Here is a 16447-nt window from a genome sequence, read left to right as displayed (position 1 = left end):
TTCAGCAGTGTGTGACTATAGGCACAGCCCTAGGACACAGTACCTGGGAGCCATTAGGAAAGCAGAGCCAGCAGCACGCTGCAGCAGCCAGCTGGCCTCCCTGCCATCAAGCCACTTGGGATCCCTGCTGGATTCCTTTGGCATCCCATTGAGTCACTCATGCTAGTCCCCTAATCTCCATTTTCATAGTAGGGCTGTGTCCTGGGCATCCACCATCACCCAGCCAACCTCCATCTTACCGACTTGGGGAGAAAGGTCTCAGGAGGCCCTGCGGGCTGGCCACACCATCTAATCCTAGATGGGGTTCAGCGCTGCGCCCTGGGTGCCCATGTTGTCCCGGGGTTGCGTGCAGCCCTGCTGAGGGTCCACCCCACGGCCATGAGGCACACAGACCCGGAGGCAGGTGGGGCAGGGCAGGCTCGCCAGGCAGCCGCTGACGAACAGGTTGGAGGTGGAGGAGTAGGCGCTGGGGCGGCTGCCGGTCCCACTGCCGAGCTCACTGTCATCCAGCAGCACGCTTTCCAGCACGGCATGCAGCGAGTCCCGCAGCTTGTGCAGCACGTTGGGGCAGATGAACAGGTAGAGCAGCGGGTTGATGACGCTGTTGAAGAAGGCCAGGCTGGTGGCCAGGGGCAGCCCGCGCCAGACGGGCGGCCTCAGGGCGGGCATGGCATGTGCGTGCGCCTCCAGCAGGCTGAGAACGTGGTAGGGGCCCCAGCAGAGCGCGAAGGCTGCCACCACGGCGCTCACAGGCAAACGAAGCAGCGGCTCCAGAGCGGTGGTTGTGTGCCCACACCGGCCGCACCACCTGCAGCCAGCGGTCCAGGCTGATGGCGCTGAGCAGGAAGCCGCTGGCAAACATGGTGAAGAAGAAGATGGAGGAGTGCAGCTTGCAGAAGGTGGTGCCCAGCTCCCACGAGTGGCCCGCCGCCAGGAAGGAGGTGAAGAAGGGCAGGGAGGCGTGGCCAGCAGGTCGGATAGCGCCAGGTGCAGCACCCAGGTGGTGATCACCGTTGGGCGCATGCGGCAGCCCCCCAGGAAGAGGACGAGACCGTTCTCCCCCAGGCCCAGCGCCAAGGCCAGCGCGTGCAGCAGCACGGACACGTGGTCCAGCGAGCGGATGCTGGAGTTGCTGTGGCTTTGCACACGGCTCATCTGCTCCAGGAGAGGGCGCAGCAGCTTCTGGGTGGTGTTGGCCATCATTCTGGGGGCTACAAGAGCTGAGTCTGACAGCACTGCGGCAACCTGGGAAACAGAGCCCCGGGAAGGAAGAAAGTCCAGTCTCGGTGGGACACAGGTGGCTCAAGCCTATAATCCTAGCTGCTCAGGAGACTTAGATCTGAAGCCAGCCCGGGAAGACAAACCGAAGAGGTTCTTATCTCCATTTAACCAGGGAAGAGCTGCCAGTGGAGCTGTGGTTCAGTGGGTAGAGTTGCCAGCCTTTAGCAGAAAAGACCCAGGGAGAAAACGGGACTGGGTTCAAGACCCCGCACCAAGAGAAGAAGAGAAGAAGAAAACCAAGTCCAAAATGCTATCTTGACCTGGGAATGTGACGGAGCCAGCCCCTGGGGACGGGGGGTGTTGAGGAAGACAGGGGAAGCAGGTCTTCTACCTGAGCGGACGACTCTGTAATCATATCCCTTTATAAGAATCTGTAGCTTGTGGTGATATTAGGGAGAATTAAATAAGCTAATATATAAAGAGCATGTACGAGTGATCCATCATTGGCAGAGGAAAGGGGGCTGGGGGAAGTCTGGTCCCTTTCTACCCACCAGCCCCCAGGCCTTGCCTTTCTGCAGAGCTTCAAAGCAAAGCTGTCATTTGTCCACAGAGGTGGCTGCTTGGGTGTACTGGCGGTGGACACTGGACTGGGCCTCCTTTGCCAGCAGGACAGGAAATAAGATAGGTTGAAGGGGGAGAGCTGGACAGATGGGGGCTCCCACCTACGGGGCAGGAAACCCACCCCTGTCCATGCATTTGCTCACTCAACAGGTATGTGAGCAACCTGCTAGCCGGGTGACACCAGAGATGCCAGGCAGATGCACAGCATGCAAGCCATGTGTATTCACGGCCTGGCAGAGGACCCTGAAGACCCCGGGATGAAGCTGGTGGGGATAAGTGGGGGGCTGGATGAACTGAGGTAAAGGATCTTTGCAGGAGGAAGGGGACAGATAGCAGGGCCTGGATCCCAGCTCACGCCAGGGACCCTAGTTGGTCCCCTCTCTCCCTCTCCCTCTCTCTTTCTCTCTCTCTCCCCCTCCCCCTCCCCTCCTCCCTCCCTCCCCCCCCCTCTCTCTCTCTCTCTCTCTCTCTCTCTCTCTTTCTCTCCCTCTCTCTTTCTCCCTCTCTCCCTCTCTCAGAAGAAGGGAACAGAGACCTAAGATGTTCCATCCCATTTCATTGTTAAGGAAACATACAATTGTTTAAAGAGCTGCCTGAGCACCCCAACCTCCCCCCCCCAAATGCAAGCATGAGTAAGAACAATTGCTTATCCCTCCACTCCTCTCCTCTACCTCTGCTGTAAGTGAGATGATGGAGAAGGAAAAGGGGGAGGAGAAGGAAGCAATGGCCTTTAGTATTCTCTTTCGGGTGGAAACACTATTGCCCAGGGCATAAAAACCTACCCTCCAAAGATCACTGTCCCTGGCAAGCTGGTATTCCAGGACCCAACCCTAAGCAAGAAATTATCTGACAGAGAAGGACTTTGCAACTGGGGGGGGAAGTGGACCCAGAATTCCTGAGAATACTCCCCCTGCTCGCTCTTACCTCCTACGCCTTAGAGCAATTGCATTTGCATTCCCCCATGAGATCCCACTTGCCAGAAGAGGAAACTGAGGTTCAGAGAAACACAGAACCTGCCCCTATGTCCCTCCACTGGCGCTGAGACCCCACTTCCAGCAGATAGACCTGTCCCCTCCGCTCGATGCATTTCCTCCTGCCAGCCACGGCTCACTGAGCCCAGTTCCATGGGAGCCACCTGGACTGCTGAGTCCCTCAGGCTGCATGGATCTCAGGGAGCCCAGTGGCGGGGGTTTTGCTTTTGCAGAGAATGGAGAAGAGGGCTCTGGGCATCTGAGCCCTTCGGTGAGTTCCAGCTCCTTAGCTTCTTAACTGAGCCATCTTGGTCAATCTCCATACACCCTTGAGATTGCTGAGGAATGGTCTGCCACTGTACCTGGAGACTAGTTAAAGCCTAAGAACACAGAGTCCTTCCCTGCCTGGCGCAAATCCCTGCCAGCTGGTGAACTCACCTCTCTGCCAGGTAGAACACTGCTGTCTCCCGTGGATCCACCGGGCTGTCCCACCCTTGATCACTCACCTCCTTGCCTCAGAGGAAGGACGGAAAGGAGGAAGCAAAGATCCGGTCCTGGAGGCAGGTGGCTCCTGAAAGCGGCTGGACTTGAAGCAGCAAACAGGCAGAGGTAAGGGAGTGTGCAAAGGGAGGAAGTAGCTGTGAGCTCTGTGGGGGGGGGGGGGGGGTAGTAGGAGAGGCAGAGATAGCAGAGTTGCCCCATATCTCTGCCCACACTGGCAGTCCTCACCCCCCTTCCTGCATAGAGGAGCTCAGAGCCCAAGAGAGCTTGCATGTGAGCCTGGGGACATGACTGTGTGCAAGAAAGTGAAGGCTGAGTGTGCTAGGAGTGTTGCGTAGGGAGTGGCCAAGAGGAAGATGATGGCTTGTCCCTCTGTCCACTACCCCTGGACTTGTCACCAGAGTCCTGCAAAGAGAAATGCCGGCAGTGGCTCTGAGCTCTCAGCAGCACACGTGCCGGGCTAGGAAGGGCCTGGCTGGAGGTGTCTGGGCCCAGTAGCTCATACCTGTAATCCTAGTTACTCCGGAGGCTGAGATGGGAGGAGGAGGCTTCAAATCAGCCTAGGCAGATAAATCGGAAACACTCTTATCTCCAATTAATCAGCAAAAACATAAGCCGAACATGGAGGTGTGGCTCAAGTGATAAAACAACAACCTACAGTGAAAAAGCCAAGCGAGATCAGGAGTTCAACTTTCCATGTTGAATCTCAATCCCCCAGTCACTCAGAATGTGACTATATTCGGACATAGGGACTTTACATAGGTTACAATGAGGCCATCCGATGAGGCTTTAGCCCGATCTAACCAGTGTTCTTATAAGAAGAGGAAACAACACCCCAGGGTCCACCCCAGGACAATGGAGCACATCCCTAGAGGAGAAGCGTCTGTTTACAAGCCAACTGCACGTGTCATCTGGCCTTGGGAGAAGCCAGACCTGGTGCCATCCTGACCCTGGTTTCTATCCTCCGCAATGTGAGAAAATAAATACCTATGTTGCTTTGTTAAGGCATCTGGAGCTGCTAATACACTGTCAAAGGTATCTAATGCAGAGGAATCCTCCAAACAAACCCACACCACAGGTCACTCCTGCAAAGGAGCCAGTCCACAATGGATGCCAGGTATCAGTGGCTCACACCTGTAATCCTAGAGACTCGGGAGGCTGAGTTGTGAGGATCGTGGTTCAAAGCCAGCCCATGCAGGGAAGTCCCTGTGAGACTCTTAGCTCTAATTAACCGTCAGAAAACCAGAAGTGGCGCTGTGGCTCAAAAGCGATAAAGTGCTAGCCTTGAGCAAAAGATCTCAGGAAGAGTACTTAGGTCCTGAGTTCAAACCCCACAACTGACAAAATAAACAAGTGATGAGGATGTGGAAGACAAAGGAGGACAGGAGTGTCCTGGATCTGAGGAAGTAGATTGGACCCCAGACTAGGGAAATATTTGATGCCAAGTCTTTACCAGGACAATTGCTGAATGGTGCAAACCTGGGACCAAAATTCTGTAGTAGGAAGGATGGCAATAGAGAGGTGTGTGCAACCCACAGGCCAGTGTGTGCCATGTAGATTTCCTGGGCTTGGTCATTTCGCTGTGATTACTTCCTCTTATTAGGAAGTAGGCCTAGCTACTCAGGAAGCTGAGATCTGAGGATCTCAGTTTAAAGCCAGCCTGAGCAGGAAAATTTCAGGAGATTCTAATCTACAATTAACCACCAAAAACCTGGAAGTGGAGCTGTGGTTCAAGTAGTAGAGCACTAACCTTGAGCAAGGGAAGAAAAAAAAAAGAACTAGCACTTCATATCAGAGTAGAAGTGTCTGTCTACAAATCTGGGACAAGATTATACAGTTTCTTTTCTGGGGCCTGGAGCATGGCCTAGTGGTAGAGTCTCACCTAGCAAGCACAAAACCCTGGGTTCAATTCCTTGGTACCACATGCACAGAAAAAGCAGGAAGTTGACCCAGACTTTGACCTAGTGGTAGAGTACTTACCTAGCATGCATGAAAACCTGGGTTTAATTCCTGGGTGCCACATACATAGAAAAAGCACAGAAGTGGTGCTATGGCTCAAGTGGTAGAGCGCTAGCCCTGAGAAAAGCCCAAGGACAATGCTCAGGCCCTGAGTTCAAGCCCTATGACTAGCAAAAAGAAAAAAAGAAAGAAAAAGAAAAGCAGGAAGTGGTGTTGTGGCTCAAGTGGCAGACCACTAGCTTGAGCAAAAAAACATCCAAGGACAGTGCCCAGGTGCTAAGTTCAAGCCCCCAGACTGGCAAAAAAAAAAATCTGTAAGCCTGAAAAGCCTTATATTATTTCAGTGAAAAAACTTTTAGGGTGGAGGTGTGGCTTAGTAACAGAACCCTCAGTCTGGCTCTGGCTTCATCCCCAGGACTGGTGGAAAGAGCGGTGACTCATACATAGTAATTGTAGCTACTCAGGAGGCTGAGATGTGAGGACTGAGATTCAAAGTCAGATCAGGACAGAAAAGTCCCTGAGACTCATCTCTAGTGAAGCAACCAAAAGCCAGAAGTACAGGTATGGCTCAAGTGGTAGAGCACCAGCCTAGAGCCAAAGCAGGAAAAGCAAGAAAAGCAAGAATGCATGCAAGACCCTGAGTACCACCGGCACATACACATACAAAAGAGTCAAGCAAGATCTCAAGACCTGGACTGGCACATGCATACAAATTGTCCTTCCAGTAAGGCTGCACCCCCTCCTTGCCTTATCTCCTCTCCCCTCCCCACTTAGCTCCCCACTTAGCCCCAGCAAGCCGCCAGGCTCAACCCCAGTCACGTTCATCTGTGCCTCTCACACCCCAGTGGAACACTGGCTTTGGACTGTGAGGGATTTGCTGAGCGGGTTCCCCAGACCCATCCCTCCTCCACAGATGTATTGTTTTCTGGCATGGAGACAGCTTCTCCATGCCATGTGGTAGGTAAGTGGCAGTGAGAGAAACAGAACTCCCAAGTTCTTCATTAGGACTCCATATTCTTGCAAACAACGCCTGGTGTTGTTTCTTGCTCACAGCTGGTACTCTACCTCTTGAGCCATGCCTCCATTCCAGCTTTTTGCTGGTTAATTGCAGATAAGCATCTCTCACTACGCTTTCCCCAGCTGGGCACAGTCTCAGTAAGCCTTCGCCATTGCAAGGTATTAAATCATTGTCACCTGTGAACTGGCCTGTCCAATGCTGGTCTCTTTCAGATGCCCCCTTCCCCCTACCAGAAAAGCAGTATTAGCAGCTGCTGTGTTCAGAGGAGAAACCCAAAGTAGTGCAAGATGGGGAGCACAGGGCTGGATGGGAGCCAGCCTTTCCCTTGTACTTTCCCACCACTGCTAATATGACCCTGGATGCCAGCCTTTGTCAAGCTCCAACCCTATTAGGGGCTCTGAGTGCATCACGTACATGAATTGTGTGTCTTAAAGGTGGAGGGGGGAGGTGTCCCAGAGAAGGCAGGGGTGGGTTGACAAATGACACAGGCTGAATCTGTGAGTTGAGCTCTGCTTGCAATAAACATTGGGCCATCTTGTGGTGTAGTTAATAGACATTATCTCTTAGATAATGTTCTAGATTAGCAGGAAAGTTGAGAAAACAAAAAAAGAGCTCTCATAGCCCCAAAGAGGTTTTCCTATCATTGTACGTTTATTTCGATCTATCGATGAAGCCAAGTACTGCACTGTGGTCAGCCGTGTATTTCCTTAGCTCTGCCTGCTGGCCTTTCTGTTCCACAATCGCATTGTGTTTCAGATGTTGGGTAGTTTTGAATTTTAAAATCTTTGCATATTCATGAGATCACTTGAGAAAGGGACCCGGGACTGGTCAGGAAATTCATTTACATTTCCTGGCTATTTTATGCACATAGAGCCCAGAGACAGCTTTTCTTTGCTTGTTTGTATTTGTTTTTAAGATGGCACCTCATTATGAAGGCCAACTTAATCTTCTCAGCCTCCCGAGGGTGATACAACAGGCCTGTGTCATCATGCCCAGCTGCCTGAAGATAATGTTCTAGAATTTTCCAGTGTGTGTGTGTGTGTGTCCGTATTGGGGCTTAAACTCAGGGCTGGGTGCTGTTTTTTTGTGTGTGTGTGCACAACGTTAGCGCTCCACTTCTGGCTTTTTGACGTTTAATTGGAGATCAGACTCTCAGATTTTTCCTGCCCGAGCTGGCTATGAGCCACAATCCTCAGATCTCAAGCTGCTGAATAGCTGGAGTTACAGCTATTCACACTCTTATCTAGTGTGTCTTAACTGTGACCTTGGGGGTGGGGGACAAGTGGAGAATTTTCCACTGTGCCAACACGCTGGAGCTCAGAAAAGCTCAGATTTGGGAAGATCTGAGGAGATTTTGCAGACTGAAGACATTCACCTGCAATAATCTAAGAGGGCCCTGTCAGGGGCTGGCCAGATGCTTCCTCACCGTTGTTGGCTCTGCTGCCAGCCTGCCAATGAGGCCCGACCCCCTCTGCCTCTCCTCACGGACTTGCCCCAGGAGTGCGAACAAACTGCTCAAGGGCAAGCAGGAGGCCCGGGAGCACTGACTGGACATGACGGGTGGACAAGGTCCTTGACAGGGAACTTGGCCGTGAACCTGAGAACTTCAGGCAGCCTCCCAGCCCTGAATCCTGTTGTAAAGCCCATCTTGTAGCTTCAGCTGTGCTAGAAAGTTCCCTCCTCTTCCCAGGCGAGGGGTCAGGGGCAGCTCTCTTAGCAGCCCTCTGGGCCCAGGCTGGAAACACTCCTTCCCCTGCCACTGAGGCAGGAGTTTTACCACAGCCCCTGGAGACCAGGTGGGGCCTCCCCACCGGCTACGTGCCCCCCAGCTGAGCCCCCTTTGCCCTTAAAGGGCGCCATTTGCTTCTTTCCCATATAAGGCCTGGGAGGGAGGCAGTTAGGCCGACTGTGGTTGTGTGTGTGTTCGTGATGGCGTGGGGTCAGTCTGCGACCCTGCTGCTCTTGGCGGTAGCCACTTTGGGTCAGAGGTATTATCTGGAGAGCAGCTTGTCAGACCTCCAGCACAGCTATGACTGCGGGGTCCGGGGGATGCAGCTGGTAGTATTCCCGAGGCCCGGCCACACCATCCGCTTCAAGGTGCTGGGTGAGTGGTGCACAAAGCCCGGGGTGGGGAGGGGCTGAAGCCTCCATGGTTGGCTCACAGGAGAGGCCGGGTGGCCAATCTGGCACTGGAACTAGATACAAAATCTAGGAGTCCCAGTTAGGTCCCCCCACTTGCCCCCATATGCCAAATGAAAAGACAGAAAGAAGGGCGGAGAAAGGAGCCTGAGTCTATGGCCATCGTGGAAGACAGAGCTTCCATTCTCCTTCATCCCTCTTCACCAGGGCAGACACTGGCTTCCGGTTCCATGGGGAGGGCTGGGGGCAGGGAGTGAGAGAGGAAGCAGATCACAGGGATGGCCAGCCTGACGACCAGTCTTCATCCTCGGAGGAGATCCAGGGAGACTGCCATCATGCTGTACTACTGGAACACAACAAGACACAGGTGGCCTCCTGAAGTTTTGGTGGTTTGCTTTAAGATGCCAAGAAGAAAGCACTGCCTGTTTGAGGGGCAGTTTGCCTTCCATATAAGATAGTTACCTGAGGCTGGGAGTTTGGCCTGGTGGTAGAGTGCCTGCCTTGCATGCATGAAGACCCGGGTTCGATTCCTCAGTACCACATACATAGAAAAAAGCCAGAAGTGATGCTGAGGCTCAAGTGGTAGAGCTCTAGCCTTGAGAAAGTCCAAGGACAGTGCTCAGGCCCTGAGCTCAAGCCCAAGACTGGCAAAAAAAAAAGTTACCTGTGAATCTTTTTTCTCCTGCATGGAGACTGCGGCAGAGAATGGTTCAGATATAAAGTTGGGGGACTTTTAAAATAATTCATAGGGTCCAGCAAAGGCACTTTTTTGAAGCTGCCTCTTAGAGAGTAGAGAGGAACCACATTTCCATGCACAGGAATCACCTGGCCAGGTAGAGAGGTTTGTGCTGATGAGGAAATGTCGGAGTCATTTCTAACCACACCTGCTTAGGCAAGGCTGAGATTCAGATTAGAAGCTGTGTGTTTGAGCCTGGCTACAAGCTAGGAAGGCCAATTTCAGTCAGCTATGGGGCCTAAAGAGGAAGGCACCCCGAAGGGTTCCATGGATGAGAAGCAGGCAGGTGTCCTCAAGTGACTGCAGCAGCCACTAATTGTGGCTAGCAAGCTCAGTTCTTGCACAAGGAAAAACGCGGACCTGGAATCTGCAGTCTTCACCACAGCACCTGAGGAAACTCAAGCATCTGGTCTTAGCTGCACAGGATCTAAGCTCAAAGAAGCCATTGATGAGCTGAGCCTCACGTGCCTGGAACTCCGTGGGTTCACCCCAGCTTAGAACCAACCTGCTAGCTGGGTGCTGGTCGCTCATGCCTGTCATTCTAGCTGCTCGGGAGCTGGGATCTGAGGTCTGCAATGTGAAGCCCACCTGGGCAAGAAAGTCTGCGATTCTCACCTCCAATAAAATACCAAACAGCTAGAAGTAGAGTTGTGGCTCAACTGGTGGAGCCCAACTTGAGAAAGCTAAGCGATAAGGGCTCTCAGCTCAAGCTCCAGTACCAAACCACCAACAAAAGCCTATCCCCCGGCTGTACTCTCCCAGTCAGAAATCTTGACCAGCAACCCATCCCCTTACAGGGCTGGAAACATCAGCAGAGAGGTTCCCCCAGGGCCTCGATGCAAGCTAGCAGCAAAGCTAAGGCTGGAACAGGGTCTTCTGACTCCTGAGTTGAGCTGAGCCTCTGTACCTCACATCCCTCCCTCCCTCCTCCCCAGATGAATTTGGAAACCCGTTTGAGGTGAATAACTGCTCCATCTGCTACCACTGGGTCATCTCAGAGCCCCTGGAGCCCGCAGTCCTTTCAGCTGATTACAAAGGCTGCCATGTGCTGCAGAAGGTAGGCAGGCCCAGTGCTGGGGTGAGTGGGGGCAAGGAATCCCAAACTGGCTGGTGGGTGACAGAGATGAAGACTGGGCCCAGCCACAAAGCCCAGCTCCCTGCCTAATTCTGGAGCTCATCGACCTGGGGGCCAGGTGAGCTGAGCAGCTGCTGCTGTGGCTCTTGCACTACAGGATGGCCGTTCCCACCTGAGGATCGTCATACAGGCGGTGCTGCCTGACGGCCGCCTGGATGGAGAGCGGGTGGTCACTCTGATCTGTCCCAAACCGGAGCTCACCTGGACCCTGGACTCCGCCCTGACGCCACCTCTGGTGTCAGCGCCTCCTGCTCCTCAGATTGGTCCCCAGCATCCCAGCACGCACCACTTCCTTCCCAGCACATCATTCCCAGAGCACAGCTCCAGGCCTTCCTCTCCTTCCTCTCCTTCCTCTCCTTCCTCTCCTTCCTCTCCTTCCTCTCCTTCCTCTCCTTCCTCTCCCTCCTCTCCCTCCTCTCCCTCCTCTCCCTCCTCTCCCTCCTCTCCCTCCTCTCCCTCCTCTCCCTCCTCTCCCTCCTCTCCCTCCTCTCCCTCCTCTCCCTCCTCTCCCTCCTCTCCCTCCTCTCCTCCCACTCCCTCCTCTCCTCCCTTTCCCTCTCCCTCCTCTCCCTCCTCTCCCTCCTCTCCCTCCTCTCCCTCCTCTCCCTCCTCTCCCTCCTCTCCCTCCTCTCCCTCCTCTCCCTCCTCTCCCTCCTCTCCCTCCTCTCCCTCCTCTCCCTCCTCTCCCTCCTCTCCCTCCTCTCCCTCCTCTCCCTCCTCTCCCTCCTCTCCCTCCTCTCCCTCCTCTCCCTCTCCCCAACTAGGATCTGCCCGCCCCTCTGTGTCTCAATCCACACTAGGGGACCCGGGAACAACCCAGCCACCTTACCCAGGTAAGACTTCTTTCTGTCCAGAGCTTTGGTCTGGGCTCTAGAAAGCCATCTGTTCACTGCACTGTCACCTGTTGTAGGTATGCATCTTCCCCGCGAGCGGTGCCACGTGACCTCTGGGCACATCCCTTGTATGGCAAATAGTTCCAAAGAAGCATGCTGGCAGGCAGGCTGCTGCTACAACGACACCGGCGAGGTGCCCTGTTACTATGGCAACACAGGTACACCATCCCACGTCGAGTACAGACCTGGTCCCTCAGATCCGGATATGACAACAGGTGCTTCCTGCACCTGGCTGAGCTGCCTCCGGTCTAGTTCAGAAGTTCCTCAGAGTGGCTCAGACACCCCAAGTCCCCCTCCCGCCAAGTTCTAGCCTTCTAACACTTAGTCCTCAGAAATCTGCTGCAGAGCTACCTTGACACGCATCTTCTAGATCTGAACCATTGCTGGGTTTGGAGGACAAACGTACACTCGTGTATCCAATACCTGCCTGACATTCAAGGCCTCATGTGCTGACTTGGCTTTTTTTCTTGCCAAGGCCACATCTCCACTTCTGGCTTCCTCCCCCACCCCCAGGGCTAATTGGAGATAAGAGTCTCAAATACTTTTTCTCTTCCTGGACTCAATTCAGACCCAGATCTCAGCCTCCCAAGTAGCTAGGATTTCAGGTGTGAACCACCAGTGCCTGGCTACATCACTTGGTTCCATGGAAGGGAAATCTGCCCTAAGGGGATTTGCCAGGCCAACCATTTGCTCTAAGTGGGGCAGGGGGGGGTGGGGGGGGTTGACAGGAATGTGTCCAAGTCTCCCAATCCCCTAAGCCATGATGTTAGTATTGTCTCTCAGCCCAGTTTTGTCTCCATGCTGAATGGACAAGGAGTCCCAAAGCTCTGATCTGCCTCTTGGCTCTTTGTTTGTCCTAGCTACTATCCAGTGTTTCAGAAATGGCTACTTCATCCTGGTCCTGTCCCAAGAAATGGCCTTGGCACACAAGATCACGCTGGCCAACATTCACCTGGCCTATGCCCCCAACCAGTGCCACCCCATCCAGAAGACTAGCGCTTTCCTTGTCTTCCAAGTCCCTCTCACCCAGTGTGGCACTACGGTCCAGGTAGGAGCAGGACATAGTGGGGGATTGGCCTTGCTGGGAAGTCCCCTGGGAAGGCCTCATGGCTCTCTCCTCCCCTAGGTGGTTGGCAACCAGCTCATCTATGAGAACCAGCTAGTGGCTGACATTCATGTCGTAAAGGGGCAGCATGCTTCCATCACTCGTGACAGCACCTTCCGGTGAGTGGGAGAGCCCTTCTCAGGCTTGGCTGGAGGCCGGCCGGGCACAGGAGAACAGAGGCCAAGCTTCAGAGCCAGTGGGGATGAATCCAGACTCTGGTTTTGCCTGGCTTTAAGTGAACTACTTAACCTGTCAGCCTCCTTGCAAGCAAGGCCATCTCCAGGACTATGCGGCTGTTTGTGGGTTGTTCTGCGCATGCCTGGTGTGTGGGGCCCAGACAGGTGAAAAGCAGCTCCTAAGAGCTTTTATCCCTCCGAGAGCCAGGCTGAGATAGCTGGGCGCATCGGGAGCCATCGCCATGTGCTGCTCAGGTTGAGATGCGGAAGGCTCCTTGGGCCAGTGCCCTTTGCAGCTGTTGTAAAGAAGCTGGTCAAATGACATGACCATCCAGCTGCTCAGGAGATCAAGAGGGACCCCACAAGGAAGGGGACCCAGCTTTCAACAGTTTTTGATCAGTCATGGAGCTTAAACTTGAGCTAGGTGCTGTCTGAGCTCTTCTGCTCAAGGCTGGCACTCTACCACTTGTGGTTTTCTCGTGGTTAGTGGACTGTCAGGCTTTGAACTGTGATCCTCGGATCTCAGCCTCCTGAGTAGCTACAATGACATGAGCCACCAGCAGCTAGCTGGCTTTGAACTTTTGGACCAGTGCCCGGTGCTAGGCACCTTTGCCCTGTTGCCTGACTCGGAATTGGCTCTATTAGCTTTGGGGTGTGCGAGGTCTCTACTTGGTGCTGCATGAGGGTCCAGGGTAGGAGTGGTGTTGGGGGCCAAGTGTATTTTGCTTTGAATTGCAGAGTGTTTACAGCCCATGAAACGGGGCACAAGTCTGTCAGGCTTTAGATCCTTGATCTAAAGCCAGCATGAACAGCCAAAATTCAGACCCCCAGCCTGGGATTCCCAGAGTTTGAGATGAGGGCAACTGGGGAATTCAGCAAGACTCCACAGATGCTGGGGTAGCAAAAGGCAAGAGGACCTCAGAACTGGGTACAACTTCAGATACCCAGCTTGGTGGTACCAGGCCTTCTCCTGGGAGCTGGGTTCTGGGTCCATGGGTTGGGTCCCTGGCTGAGGAGGGAGTTGCTAGAGCCTGTGCAACAGTGAATTAGCTTGTGGTCTCCCATAATTCCCCTCCACAGCTCTCCAAGGGAGGAAAACTAGAGGCTTTGGTTAAATGACTTTCCTTCTCACAACCTATAAAGAATAAGATGGAAATTGATCTGTACTGGCTCAACAGCCAGGTTGCAAAGGTCTCATAGGGCAAAACAAAGGCAGAGAAGTGAGGTGCTAGCTTTCCCCAGTCCCCCACAGCCCTGCTGCCTTGATCCTGTGGCACCCCTGCCCCTAGACAAAGGCCTGGCATGAGCAGAATCCCAGCCTGATGAGGTGGGCAGAGGCCCCCTCACCCTGGGCCTTGTGCAGAGCCAGTCCCCCGCCCTGCTGGAATTCCCGTTGGGTGTTGGATGGCTGGTGGAGCTGCAGTTCTCTCACTCCACCCCCTTGCTCTTGGACTTCAGGCTTAACGTCCGCTGTATCTTCAACGCTGGTGACTTCCTGCCCATCCAAGCGGCCATCTTCCCACCCCCGTCGCCTGCCCCAATGACGCAGTCTGGTGCCCTGCGCCTGCAGCTGCGCATTGCCAAGGGTACGGCGATCCTGCTGCTCTGCTCTGCCTGCCTCTGCTTCCCCGACGCTTTGCCTGCCCCCGACTCAAGGCCCTTCTCCTTGCAGACCAGACTTTCAGCTCCTACTACAGTGAGCAGGACTACCCACTCGTGAGGCTGCTTCAGGAGCCCGTCCACGTGGAAATTCGGCTCCTGGAGAGGACAGACCCCAACCTGGTCCTGCGGCTGCACCAGTGCTGGGCCACACCCAGCTCCAACCCCTTCGACCATCCCCAGTGGCCCATCCTGACTGACGGGTGAGTGGCATCAAGTGCTGGAGCTGGCCCCTGGTGGGCCCCGGTCCTACCCACCCTGCCTGCCTCTGCACAATGGGACGACCCAACTCTCCTTTACAGGTGTCCCTTCAAGGGTGACAACTACAGAACCCAAATGGTGCCCTTGGACAAGACAGAGCCCTTCTGGTCTCACTACCAACGCTTCACTGTAGCCACTTTCACCCTTCTGAATGCCAGCTCTGAGCAAGCCCTCAGGGGAGAGGTAAGGAGGGATGAGCTGGTCACCAAACCCCATGAGCACTCTAGGGACAAACGCCAAAGGGCCCAGGATGGGGACTGGCTGTTAGGAGACAGTGTCAGAGGACAGGAAATGCTGACAGTGATTACAATCAAACCTAAATCTCAGCATCCATGGTGGCATCTGTAGTGGAGCTCAAGGGCAGCCTCTCTTCCGAGTCTAGAAATGATCATGTGTGCTTCTTTAGTTTCTGCTTTGAGTTTTTCTATCCCTAGCAGCTTCCCAGAAGGTAAAACTGGATAAACTTGGTGTGCTTAGTTTTGTCTGTATAAACAAATGGTTCTAAAGGCAACAACACACGAGGACTAGAGAATCCTGGTTGATGGCACAGTGTCAGTCGTGCACACAGATCTAATTTAAAATCACTGTCCTATGACTCCATCTGATGTGGTCTAGCCAGGCCTGGTAGCTCATGTCTATACTCCATAATCCTAGCCACTCGGGAGGCTTGAGATCTGAGACTCCCAAGTTTTAAGTGAGCCTTATTTCCAATTAACGCATGCACACGCACGCACACAGAGAAAGACTGAAGTAGAGATGTGGCTCAAGTAGAACAGCAGCCTTAAGCAAGAAAACCAAGCAGCCAAGGGTATAAAACCATGAGTTCGGCCCTAGAGCTAGCATAATTTCTTTAAATGTAGATTATTCCCTCTTGGAGGCACTGTGTATGGCTCCTGAGTTGAAGCGCTGGCCTGTTGGCACAAGGGCACCCTTGGGTGGGATCTGCTGGTTTCTCAGTCCTAAATTTGGGAGCAATACCAGCTCTGTACCAGCAAGGGGCAAAAGCCACCATTTCAGTGAGCATATCCAGGTTTATGCCTGCCTGGTCTTAGCCCTCAGAGCCTCTGCCCAGTGGCACCAGGCCAGCCTCCTTCACATCTCCCTCCTGCCAGGTATACCTCTTCTGCAGTGCCTCCGCCTGCCACCCCTCTAGGCTGGAGACATGTGTGACAGTGTGTCCGGAGACTATGCGTGAGTCTGGGACAGGATGGTACAGACCTGGGCCTGGCTGTTAGACCATGGGCAGTTGATGTTCACGCTTTTTCCCCCCTTCCCCTTCTATCACCCTTCCTCCCCTCCCCCCTGTCCCTCCCCAGGCCGGCGGCGATCTCCAAGTCACCATAATAGCACCACCAAGGTACTGAACATCGCAAGCTCTCCAGGAGCTGTGGGCTTCGAGGGCTCTCTTGGGCTGCAACCATCAGGTACTAGGGCTTGTGGGTGGGTCCCTTCTAGAGGGCTGACCCTTCTAGAGGGCTGACCAATCAGGGAAGCTCAGGCATAACTGCTGTCCATGGGAACTAAGCAGATAGCCTCAAATGTGCAGGAAAGCAGCTTCTAGCAGGGGGTGACGAGAAGGTGGGTATGGAGCATGGACAAGCTGTGCCTAGCCTAAACACTTTCCCCTCCGATCTGCAGGCTCCAGCAGGACCTGGAACACCAGGCCTCTCCTGTGGGGACTCATCTTGCTGCTCACTGGGGCCCTGGTCCTAGGGGTTGGTGTCTTTGTGGGGTTAAACCAGGCCTGGGCCAAGAAGCACTGGGAAGGCACCAGAAGGTGAATGGGCTCAATAAACCATTGTTTCAAACACGCTGATGCAGATGTTGACTGTAAATCCTAGAACTCAATTGTTAGGGCTGGCTGGGAGTTTGGCTTAGTGGTGGAGACTAGGGTTCTCAGTACCACATAATAGAGAAAAGCCAGAAGTGGTGCTGTGGCTTAAGTAGTAGAGATCTAGCCTTGCGCAGTTCTCCAGTTCTTGCGCAGATACTGGGGCTTGAATTCAGGGACTCCTGGGTAATCGTGGTGCTTGCTCAAGCAATTCTCACTTG

At 53.9% G+C, this 16447-nt stretch overlaps 2 protein-coding genes across 4 annotated transcripts; one reads left to right on the top strand and one right to left on the bottom strand.

The window, feature by feature from the left end:
• Nucleotides 1-294: 294 nt before the first annotated feature.
• Ptgdr2 (prostaglandin D2 receptor 2) lies at nt 295-1203 on the bottom strand. Its single transcript, XM_090349148.1, is given in 3 exon segments — nt 295-753; nt 755-963; nt 966-1203. Coding segments are annotated over 3 exon segments (906 nt in total).
• Nucleotides 1204-12054: 10851 nt separating this feature from the next.
• Zp1 (zona pellucida glycoprotein 1) lies at nt 12055-16176 on the top strand. 3 transcript variants are annotated; one of them, XM_090348687.1, is made up of 8 exons: nt 12055-12242; nt 12321-12418; nt 13934-14061; nt 14148-14337; nt 14437-14578; nt 15508-15586; nt 15712-15816; nt 16019-16176. In XM_090348687.1, exons 1-8 carry the CDS (start codon nt 12108-12110, stop codon nt 16174-16176), a joined length of 1035 nt encoding a protein of 344 aa, XP_090204813.1. In that variant the 5' UTR covers nt 12055-12107. The 3 variants fall into 3 exon arrangements, with proteins under 3 accessions (XP_090204813.1, XP_090204816.1, XP_090204815.1); XM_090348690.1 differs by having other exon boundaries at nt 15712-15819; nt 16034-16176; XM_090348689.1 differs by having other exon boundaries at nt 15712-15835; nt 16044-16176.
• The last annotated feature ends 271 nt before the right edge of the window (nt 16177-16447 follow it).

This window comes from Megascapheus bottae, chromosome 16 (genome assembly GCF_031878675.1).
Source record: "Megascapheus bottae isolate mThoBot1 chromosome 16, mThoBot2.hap1, whole genome shotgun sequence".
Classification (NCBI taxonomy): domain Eukaryota; kingdom Metazoa; phylum Chordata; class Mammalia; order Rodentia; family Geomyidae; genus Megascapheus; species Megascapheus bottae.
Note: the sequence above shows the minus strand (reverse complement) of the source record. Positions and strands in the feature narration are given on the sequence as shown.

Bases quoted from the DNA above. Each gene is read 5' to 3' on its own strand.
- Zp1 (XM_090348687.1), top strand. From the start codon at position 12,108: ATGGCCTTGGCACACAAGATCACGCTGGCCAACATTCACCTGGCCTAT. The intron at 14,062-14,147 runs GTACGGCGATCC...TTCTCCTTGCAG, and splicing joins GCAGCTGCGCATTGCCAAGG to ACCAGACTTTCAGCTCCTAC. The intron at 15,817-16,018 runs CAGGTACTAGGG...CTAAACACTTTC, and splicing joins CTCTCTTGGGCTGCAACCAT to CCCTCCGATCTGCAGGCTCC.